This window comes from Larus michahellis, chromosome Z (genome assembly GCF_964199755.1).
Source record: "Larus michahellis chromosome Z, bLarMic1.1, whole genome shotgun sequence".
In the NCBI taxonomy this organism is placed as follows: Eukaryota; Metazoa; Chordata; class Aves; order Charadriiformes; family Laridae; genus Larus; species Larus michahellis.
The window spans coordinates 62,730,760-62,742,912 of NC_133930.1; the positions used below are offsets into that span (position 1 = coordinate 62,730,760).

Genomic DNA, 12,153 nt, shown 5'->3' on the forward strand with positions numbered 1-12,153 from the left:
GTTACAACAAAAAATGATGTCATCAACAGATGAATTCTGGAAAAGACAGATGCAGCAGTTAAAGATCATGTTACTTCTCCCCAGATATTTGTTTTAATTCCCTGCTGGAGCTTATTTCCTCCAAAGAACTGTAAAAATGGAACATGTGTCTGTGGCGGATGCGTCAGTACAATTCAGAGTTTTAGTTCAAATTGCCTGCTGTACTAGGAGGAAGTAACACCTGACAGAGGAGCCAGGTGGAAACTGGCTGAAGTCACTGCAGCAAGATTAAGCAGATATCACTTCTCAACAGCTTGAGTAAAGAAGGCTGAGAATTCCAATACAATTTCCCATTCACTGTATGACTGGGAAAATCTCCTACTCGCTCTTTTCGCCTCAAGATATACCATCATCCCACTTGGCTATATTAAATGCATATATACTTCAGCTTAAAGTAACAATAAATATAAAAAAATACCTTGTTATAGTGCACAGAAAGTCACTCATATGTGAAAGAATACTTAGCAAACCTTACAGGCACCTTATCATAGAATCATAGAATAGTTTGAGTTGGTAGAGACATTTCAAGGTCATCTAGCCCGACCCCTCTGCAATGAGCAGGGACATCTCCAACTAGATCAGGTTGCTCAGAGCCCTGTCCCACCTGACCTTGAATGTTTCCAGGGATGGGGCATCTAACACCCCTCTGGGCAACCTGTGCCACTGTTTCACCACCCTCATTGTAAAAGATTTCTTCCTACTATCTGGTCTGAATCTTGCAGTTTAAAACCATTACCCTTGTCCTGTTGCTACAAGTCCTGCTAAAAAGTCTGTCTCCACCTTTCTTATAAGCTCCCTTTAAGTATTGAAAAGCTGCAATAAGGTCTCCTGGGAGCCTTCTCATCTCTAGGCTGAACAATCCCTAATGTTCAGTGTTACTGCATCACTGCCTTTGCAGTAATAGCCTAATGAAGATTTGTATAGATACAGACCGAGGGAAGGAAACTGGAATCCCCAAGTCCCAACAAAAAGCACATACCCCAATTACTTATCCCATATGACTTTTCCAAGTTTGTGACACAGCGGCCTCCTAGATATTTTCTGAAGGACCATGTATAACATTGTCACTCTTGTGTAAATCAGGATTTATAATAATTTATTATTATTAAACCACATGAACATCAAAACTAAATGTTAATTAAAGAAAAGTCAAGATCTTGACTTTTCTTTAATCAAATAAATGGGATTATAAAGTCACTTCGTTAAAGGATAAAACATCTATTAAATGCTCAATAAATCTAGGCCACAATAATGCAGTAACCAAAGCATGCACCTCAAAAGTGACCTGTGTGGGAATGTCCCACATTGCCTTGGACTACATGATCTTTAACCTTGGGGGTTGGACTACATGACCTTTAAAGGTCCCTTCCAACAAAACACAATCTATGAATCAATCTATGAATCTACATAACCTGTCTATATCTGTCTACATTAAAATACAAAGATGGATATATACAAAACGTACATGCATAGGGGACATACTGTTGCAGTAAGGTGTCTGTCTAAATCTCTTGCACCAAGAATTTTGCACTTCCGTTTACGGAATTTTGTTTTGTTTGCAATGGAATCTGATGTAATTAGGCATTTTAAAGACTTTTGACCTGAACAGTATTATTATTTCTGAGAAAAAGTATCACCCCTTGAATATGTTTTTACTACAATGTTTTTACACAGGGAAATCTGAATGTGTCTGCTCAAATAATGCAAAGTTCATTTATCTTGTCACATTTCTATCCATGACAGTGTTATTCATCATATGTATAAACTTATCCTGGCTGATACCTATGATTTAGCAATAGTTAAACACGCTAATGACTAGCTAAAAATAGTTACAATACTTACATTGGTAAGGTGAATGACTCCTTTGGATGTAACGGAGCAGCCCATAAAACCAACATACTGCAGCTCAGGACAATGTTCAGCAAAAGCTTTCACTGACTGATCTGTCACCTGCAGAAAAGATATAACAGTTGAATAGGTGATATGAACCCATACTTAACACAGTCTAGCTAGTTTCTCTGTAACATTGGCAAGCTGCTCATTAATACTTTCATTGTTATTCTTCACAATACTATTATTTGTTTCAAGAGTTTGAAAGAAAACATCGTGTATGCACACACATCCATATACATGCATGAAAAGGAAGGAAAAAGATCAACTTTGCATGGGGAATCATCACCAACATCAGAGAATCATCATCAACAGAGGGGAATCATCATCTTGGAGAAGGAGAAGAAACAGAAGAAAAGAGAGAATGATGATCACAAATTCAAATATTATCTGCAAACAACCTAAGAGACCATTCTATTCACTATTCTCATAAACGATATATAAATATGAAAATACTAACAAATCTGTTATTGCATCCTGCAGACTCGTGCTATACCCATCATTGACTCTGCACAGAATTTGAACTGTGTGACATCTTAAGTTTATATTCCTTTTCTAAACATTTTTACTAAAACAAAGTAACTGACAATTTTAACTTAAAGATAATATTACATCTGGTTCCCACATCAGACTTGTATCTCATGGTAATACACAACTGTGTCAGTTATCAACTGAATGGAGATGTTACCTATTTTATTGTTGTGATTTAATTGTTTCTACAACTTTTCCTTTATAATTAATCTGTCTAATAAAATTCAATAACTATGAAACACAATCTGCTGCATAAATGTAATGCTTTGTAGGTAGACTAAATATTAAAAAGGACAACATTTTGTGAAATTTCTGAACAATATAATATTGACATGGGTACACTAAAGACACCTGCATATCTTCATTTAAACAAGGTGGGTTTTTTCCTGAGAAGTATATATTCCCAGTGCAAATGACAGTAATGCAAAACACCATATTGATTTTTGGGACAAAGCCTTTATTTTTTAGCCAAACTGCTCAGGAATGTTTCACCATGTCTGGAATCATTAATCCTGAACACTGAGGACATTCTGGGTTTGTAAGGATGTCTTCTTGTTATCACAGAACTCAGAAGCAAAACAGCTTTTGAAATATGTAGTCCACAGCTGAGCCTCAGGTGAATACATACATAGGAACATTATTCCCAGTGTGCTGCGGATCACGTTTATCCACAGTTCCAACTTGCCTGACTAACTGCACACTGGCAGCATATGGTGACCTTGGTGAAGACTCTGGAAAAACAATTTCTGAAAAGACAGCCCACAGATAAGGGAGGCCAACAAGATTATAGGTACACCACCACATATAATCTGTATGGGTTTGGGGTTCCTGAATATGGATATAGTTCTAATGGAGTTTTCTCAAAGTAACAACTTCTCAGTGAGCAAAGGCAAGCCTTTTGGGATTGTGCATTTAGAAGCCAATGAAACTGAAAATAGGCCAAAAAAAGAGGGGGAAAAGGGTCAGCTAAACAGATTCAATCACAAATTGGGTAACAGTCATGTCATATCTGCACAGACCCATGTCTCAGGTCTATCTACTTAACAAAAAAAAACCCAAAACCAACCCAACAGTGTAGCAAGAAGTTTCTTTGATTTTGGTCTGACATGATCTTACATTTTTATTTTTGCATGCTCCTCTCAGCTGAGTACAGCCACACCAACTATTTGGGAATTTCAAGATACTGACTAATAACCTTTGACACATATTATCAGAAATCAAAGACTTACAAGATTTGTACTATTTACCATTCTACCAGCAACACAGCAGGGAGGGAAAAGTAAAAAGTTTGTCTTCTATGTAGAAGATAAACTAAACCTTCTGTTTCAGGTACAAATCTAAGAGGACCCTGTTAAAATCTTACCCTCCTCTCTCTCCAGAGGATTAGAGTATGATTCTCTGTTGCAGACAGGTTTACCCTAGCTAGCAAGAAGACGTAGTAATGAAAAATTAATAGCATAAATGCCTAACATCACAAATTCATTACAGAGCTTAAAACTTCAAAATACAAATAATTTCTTACATATAGCTGAAATTTGGGTGCATGAAGACTTAAAAAAAAATGACATTTTGAATTACTATTACTATATAAAATTACTATGTCTTAAAATTCTTCTGTTCGTACTATGGAATTTTCTGCATTTTAAACAAAATTTGTGAAAAAACAGATTATGACTATATATATTAAATAGTTTACAGATTAGCAGTGAATCGTTTCAGTGTTCGTTAGATATGCAGCACCTATCTAGTCAGAAAAAGATTCTTCATTACCTCTGCATGCCATACAAGCCTCATGATTTTCCAGGTGTAGAAAAATCATTTACTATCCATCAAAAGTCGCGTAACATTACCTGAATACGCTTTACAATTTCTGTGGTAGAAATCACTACCTTAGACAGGCATTTTGCTACTGCAAATAGCAATTTCTGTTCTTAAATCTTGACTTACAAATAAAATAGCAATGCATCGAGCCTGTTGCTGTCTTTAGTTCAATACCAGATCCCATCCTTTGCTACCAGCCAACAAAACTTCACCATCTGCAGGAGGTGACTTCAAGTTTTATTGGGAAACGCTGTAAAAATTTTCTTGATCAGCGCTGTAATCTCACAGTCAGCATCCTTTACTATATCAGTGCCTAGAAATATATTACTTCTCTTTCAGACCCTATGTCACTTATAGCAATTGATATTTTATCAATGCGATTCCCAACCAGCCTGTAATGAAGGCCACGTGATAATCTGTTTGGTTAGCTACTCTTAACACATGGCCACACTCTCCTGTGATTGCATTAGTTGGGAAGTAAAAGATACATCTGTATTTCTATATACACATATACACATGCACACTTGCAAATTCACAAGAATGGCTTCTCATAAAATGAATATAAGAAACTATGTATAGAAATACCAAATCAAAACACCTGTAAACTAAATATCAGATGAAAAGGTAAAAAATGTAACTTATATTAGGTCTTTTTGTTCTCCTTTTTGAAGGGGTAGGGCACAGTAATAACATGTAGTGGTCTGGAATTTATAAGCTTATGTATGGCATTATAGTCAAGTACAATTACCTAGACTTCAGTTAGAATAATCGGTAACTGAATCCTATCTGTCCTTATTTATATACGGCTCAAAAAACATAATAAAACAAGTTTTGTATGCAGAAGTATTATTTTTCATTAGACCTATTTGTATAAGGGAGAAAAAAAGTAGGTAAGTTCCAGACAGATCTGAAATAGAAGCAACAAAGCTAAATTTAAAGTTCAAGGCTGAAAACAACTATTCTTCTGCTTAATTACTTTCTCCTATTTTATGATCTACAGTGTCTATCATAGATGGCTTACATACATACTTGAACTTTTGTATTTAAACTCCAACATGCAGGGCAGCTCGTTACTCCTACTATTAGTAGGTACCAGAAATAGTAACCTCTTTTATTGTATGGATGTGTTTTATGCTCCCAAGAGATGGCCTGTCCTGCAGAATGAATGAAAGGTAAGTGACTGATGAAAAAAATGCATGGAAAATTAGCAATGGCATATATGCAATCATTACGTAATCTTAACACTGTCTCTTCATATTGCAATAACGTAACTGTATGTTACATTTTCCTCAAAGGCCTCTTCACCACCCAGGAGATAGAACAGGTACGTGAAATCTGTATTATAAATACAGCTTCTACAAACTAACAAATATTTTAGAGTATAAACAACAGACATTCAGACCTACTACACAAACGGATCAGACTAGCATAATCTAAAAACAAATACCATAGAAAATATACCGCAGTTCTACAGAAACAACCCTTGTCAACAAAGATACAGAAATTCACACCCAATTATTTTATAGATCATGGTACTGTTCTTCCAAGAATCTTTAATAATTGGATTGCCTAGTCGACCTTCATTGACTTTCATTCATCCTGTCTTGCTTGATGTTAGTCTTGCTTTGAAAAAGTAATATAGGATGATGAGGACAGATTTATAAGTTATGCACTAAAGCATTGTGAATGGGAAATACGCTGGTCTGGAACTAATGGCACAGATTTTGCTCCTATTAAAAAGATCTATGATAAGTGAGATATGGTTTAATCATTTTCTTTTTATGTATTGCAGCCTATTATATATGAATTCCAGTTCTGCATTGTTTTACAGAAATTCAATATTTTGACCATTCCGAATTAGATTCTACAAGTATTAGTTTATTTTACATTCTATTCAGTAACTGGAGGAGCAAAAAGGAACAGCTCTGAAGCAAAGATGATAATTCAAAAAAAAAGTTTGAGGTACAAAAACACAAGCTACTTAAATTCCAATAAAAAAACCCCACAATTAATAAAAACTTAGAGAAGATCAAACAGAAATAACCGAAAAAGAGAGATAGGAATATAAATAGTAACCAGACAGAATGAACACCACGTTCACTTTATTTAAACAGGTGCACTGCAATCTAAGTACATCTTAACGTGCATTTTATTTCCATATAAAACATATAAATAAAAGTTTGCATAACATGAAAATATTCCTAAGAGAGACATCTAGCAGGATAAACTCTGCCAGAGTGAAATATGTTCTCCTGTAAGTAGAGAGTCTGTCTTCCATGAACGTAACACCTAAGTATCAACTGCAGAAGTCAGCACCAATGGTAGAAGAAATTCCTTTTCTCCCAGTTCCTTCTTTACCTGTCTTGGTCAGACACCAGCTTACCCATATCTTTTTAGGGGCAGCACAGGAAGGGAAGGCTCAGGGAGGACTTACCAAAACTCAGTTTTATGTTTGAAAAGAGATACTATAGACAAGGCCCACATACAACCTACTCAGAAATCTGCCCTGCCTGAAGCGTGTGGCCAAGCCCTCCAATACTGTGTTTTATAGCACATACCCAGTGTGCATTTTCCCTGGTTTGTTTTCCCTGAAATCCATGCATGCCATAACTGACCATAACGTGCAGTTAGGCTAACCTCAGGCATAACTTCGTTTTACTCCTCTTTACCAAAAGTCCTGAAATGCATTCATTTCACAAGATACAGGCAAAACACACACAATGAAGGCATTTATCCTGGACTAACTCAGATCACCAGCTTACAGGTGAGCTCAATTACATAGACAAGGATGAAATACATACAAAAAAAAGAAACATGATGCAACGAAATTGCTCATATACAGAAATATCTGTACCTACTGTAAACAAAGACAGCCAGGCTGTTCTATCAGCAGGAATGACACTAAATGTCATTAAATAATAATAAAAAAAAAAATCAAAAACCACAGCAATTAAATAGTTTTGAAACTGCCTCACTACAGGTGTGTGTTTACGTAGATTCTTCCTGCTCAGTTTAAAATTTGCATTGCTACCTCTATCCTAAAATGTAACCACCAACAGCTTGTCATGATGCAATATAAGAGTTGGTGAATTTATTGCACTTTGTCAAAGGGTAAAGATGTAAATAAAAGCTAATCATTGCAAAGAATTATGATCAGATGATCTCTCTTTGCCACACAGGGAAAGAAAACATTGTCTCTCTTTTGACTAACACTTTTAAAATAACTTTTTAACAGAGAGTCAGACAGAGATCACGATATTACACCAGAAGCTCAATACCAGTAAATTTTACACTATTAAACTTACAACCATTTAATATTACATATACCTTCCTACTCCAATGAGTAAGAAATTATAAGCAAATTCTTTTAATTTAATCACTTTTGAATTCAAATACAAATTCAACTTCTTTTTTAAATTCATTTCTACAGGAGACTGCAATACTCAAAGTATTTACACACAGATTTGATCCTAAGGTTCCACAAAATATTACAGGGCACTCATTAGCATCAGTTCCTAAGCCTATTTTAATAATACAATTTATTAGAAATAGATTATACTATTTGATTGACCATGAGTATAAAACGAACTCATTTTAAACCAAATAGGAATATGTCAGAAACATATCTCACAAACACACACGAATCCTAATAAAGGGTTCTTTTCCTCTCCTTCCCCAGGAAACAAAAGGCACAAAAGGTAAAAAAAAAAAAAAAAAAGTTTACATTTAAAAGATTTATTTCAGACTTAAACTGGAAAAGACTTTCCCTATTGAATAGTAGTGATACATAGTCCGCTTTCCACAAGCATCAACTTAAATGACATTTGTCATAAAAGCTGTGACAAAGTAATTATTATTGGCAAAGATGCGTTTAATTCATGACCCCCTATTGCAATTACAGAACATTGACAAAAATAAGGCAAGGGTAATCTGTTAATCATGCTCAAGTTTTCAGGACACCCAAATTTCATTAGTGAATGGCAGCAAAGCAAAGCTCATCTTAACTAAATGCCATTGGACAAATTATGTATTTCTTTACATTCAGTAACATATATGGTTAAATGTAACCATTTACTTAATCACAAAAGAAATTCAACTACTGTCAGCTTTAACTTGCAGCAGTAAGGGAAGATTTAAGAAGTACTGCCAATTTCTGTGAGCACCCAAAATTAAGAAACATAAATATTTCTATTCCTTAATCTTTGAAGAAAACAATTTAACTGAAAAGGAAACTATCTCCATTTTTTAGTATGTGTTTTAATATGTGTCTGTACAGCACAACTTTTTACAATCTGGGTTTATAAGCTTTCATTTGTTTCCTTTCATCATAAAAACAAGATTTTGTACAAAACAAATGTGCAGTCTTTCATAAAGTAGAACACCGCTGCTTACTAATGTCAGTAAGACTTCTTTCACTATTAACTGAAAGGGATGACTGTTAATTCAACGATTTAAGTGGCTTTTTACAAACAAGGAAAGGAAAAAATATTCTACAGTATTTTAATATCAACTTAATTTTTAAATGTTATTTGATTTCAGAAACCTGTTTCTTGAAATGGGTCTCACCATTTAAGCTGAAATGTGAACATGAAATACAGAAGTAGAGCCCATACTGTAAGGTGAACCTTACAATATGAGCCATGCCATCAGAATCAACAATTCACTGCACACAAGACTAATATAACTAATTAAAGCACGGACTCAGAGGAGGCCTTAGCTGCCTGAAGCAGCATCCCAAAATACAATACTGGGTCTGGCAGTACTCCCTTATGTGTTTGCTGTGAAGCATTAACTCTGCGGCTGTCTCATTTTGAGATGTGAATGTGACGTCTTCCTGGAGTTTCTGCCCTGTGCACCCTGGCTACCTCAGACCTCAACAGAACGCACTCTCTTGATGAGGCTCTGTGCGACGCTGTGCTAACACACCCTCACAGCTGGGAGGAGAAGAAGAGTGAAGAGGATTGATACAGCCATCAAAACAGGCGAGTTCCTCTTCCTATGTATTTTAACCCGAATTAATCAATACTAAACAAAACAACGCACTTGGAACATATTAAGTTTGAAATAATAAATAACTATAGACAACCACTACCTTCAGACTCGTTTAAATGTCTGGATTAGAAAACAAATCTCAATTCTCAATATACGTTATCTCTGATTCCCATTAACTCACAATTTAATAAACTACAGTTTCAATATACTTATATTGAAGAGGGCTATCAGCACACCCTAAACTGTTTGTTGCAAGATGAAAATAAAATTGTAAAAACAGTTCTCCAGCTTAGAAAATATCACCCTCCTACAGAAAGACGGAATTTATTATCAAAATGTGTTTACTGTGGATTGGCAAAACACTGCTTCCAAAATAAAACTCTACATCTTTCATGAAATGGCATGCGTACATAACCTGATAACCATTAAAATTTCAGAAAAACTTTAAAAATTATACACTTATTTGCAGACAGTGCTCCTGTATTATAAATTATGTAATGAGAACCACGCATCATGAATACTGTGGATTCACAAAAGGTTATGGAAAAACTATGTGTTGCTCAGCATATTTTTTAAACAGAACAATGCATAATAATTTCTAAAAATTAAAAATAATATCCTGACCATCTTTTTTTATTCATAATACTGAATCAAAAAGACTGATGTGTCCACATGCTAAGAAATACATATCAGGAGTTTTCATTTAGTATCATTCTGAATACAAAGGAAGAAAAATATTTTCATGTAACTGCAAAATAAGTCCATGGTTTATTGGTCTAGCCACTTAATGTTTCCTCCTTGTGTAAGGAGTGTATGAAACAAATATTCACCCTTTCTGTGACAGAGATGACTTTGTATTGTCTCCCCTTCTAATGCCCCCACAGCTATACAAGCATATTTCCTATTGTATATTATGAGTGGAAAAACAACACAAAACCCCAGTTTATCCAACAGCTTTATTGTTCATCCTAACAGAACGGATCTCCTTCCCATTTAAAATCTTTTTGTGAATAAATTAACTTCTATTTTCACTTCACCTACACAATTTCATCATTCACATTAAAATTACGTACTATGGCACATTGACCTGTCTATTCTACCACAACTTCAAGGCTGCTAAAGGGGATGGAAGATTGTTTTACAGCAGACATTCACATAGCTGCTTTGTGCTCACAATCTTTCCCCTCTAAAACAGACCCAGAAGAGCATTGTTAATGTTCAGAAATACAGGAGGCCTTATTCACACACAAACCTTCAACTATTAGGTCATTATGCCTGCAAACTATTGAACACTGTTAATTTACTTCCCTTTGCTTTGTTCCAAGAATATTTTCACACACCAAACACATTAACTGTTTCATTTTGTTCATTACCCTGGTTACCTTCTGAAGGCCTCCTAACTGCTCAAATAAACCCTTTCAGTTTACTTGGTCAAGAATCTGACAAATCCATGTTCCTTTCATTAAAAGCACCGCCACGATCGTAGCATGAGCTTGCTCTGTTGTCAGATCATTGTCACAAGGAAAACTAATCTATTATTCCCTCAATGTTTTTATTTCAGGTAAGAAATTTAAATACCAATTTAGGCATCATTCTCACAGCTATTTCACAACATCAACTGAGAAATAGTTGTATATTAACAGAGCAACAGAGCAGTATGAACGTGCTGTAACTCTCCTTCTAATAAAGCTTACTATATGTGCCATTGTGGTATGCTATAGGGATAAATATTTGCCAGATTCTTCAGTATGTCTAAAGAAGTTTGCTCAATGAAACAAAGTGATAAACAAACAGAAGAAAGCCAAAACACTGATAAGAGGGTGATGTATCTAACCAAAATCCCAAATCCCTCCATCTTGCCCACAAAAAGGTATACTCCTAGTATGCAATGAAATCAATAATACAGGCTTGTAACACCTACATAGTGTTAATACACACAACAGTGATAACACAGGCATTGTAACCTCGAAGACAAATATGCACACAAAGACAGCAAATATCTGCTATTTACTCATGTCTACAAAATCATCCAGAAATCTTAAGAGGAAAAGTAGGATATAACCCTTCATATCACATGTTTATTTAACGAGCTCGTGAATACAACCAAAAAGGTAATTTTTTAAAATAATGTGAACATTTTCTCTTAAAAAAGTTAAGACACTTAGGACATTTAGTACAACTAGAAAATTTACGCAACTCCCGTTCAAATCTTTCCTTCAAGTTTCAGAGATACCATGTAATTTTAGTGAGCAGGGAAACTCCTGTAGCAGTTGAAATGTGGTGTAATGTATACACACAGTACATTCTATACCATAAAAACCACTAAAGAAATCATAGCACTTGCATCTGTTTTTCACGCAAAAAGCAGATTGCTTTTTTAAGTTGAATCTACTCATACTATCCATACATAAAACTACACAACTGAAATACAATGTGATATCATGAAGCTGATATCATCAGCTGTAACATATAGGTAAGGCTGCCACCAGCAAATATCTAAAGATTGCTACTGCAGAAGCCGAAAGTGGGCACAAACACCAAAACCTTTCTTGCAACCCACCTTCAAGACATTTCCATCCTATGGCATTCCATACACACTCTTTACAGATTCATCACCTCCCCCTCTTTCACAAGCATAGAAAGACAAGATTTTCCAAAATTGTCCAGTATACGTCACAGGTGCAAAAGTTTTATCTGCCCAATCCACAAAAATAAATTTAATCCAGGGAACTGATAAATTCTGATTATGTGGATTCCATTTGAAGCATACAGTCACCATATGTTAAAAGTGATGGGATAAATATACGTACTAAGAGGGGGAAGGAAAAAAGTCTTATATTGCAAATTATGCTCTTCAACATGAAGCTTGGGCTTCTTAAC

The 12,153-nt window shown here is 35.1% G+C and overlaps 1 protein-coding gene across 3 annotated transcripts in view; it reads right to left on the bottom strand.

Moving 5' to 3' along the window:
- Positions 1-12,153, bottom strand: part of FBXL17 (F-box and leucine rich repeat protein 17) — a 285,625-nt gene that overhangs the window by 201,020 nt on the left and 72,452 nt on the right. For all 3 annotated transcript variants that reach the window (XM_074570083.1, XM_074570085.1, XM_074570084.1), the window contains exon 5: positions 1,882-1,989. In XM_074570083.1, the coding sequence (XP_074426184.1) occupies positions 1,882-1,989 (108 nt within the window). The remainder of the gene's footprint in view (positions 1-1,881; positions 1,990-12,153) is intronic.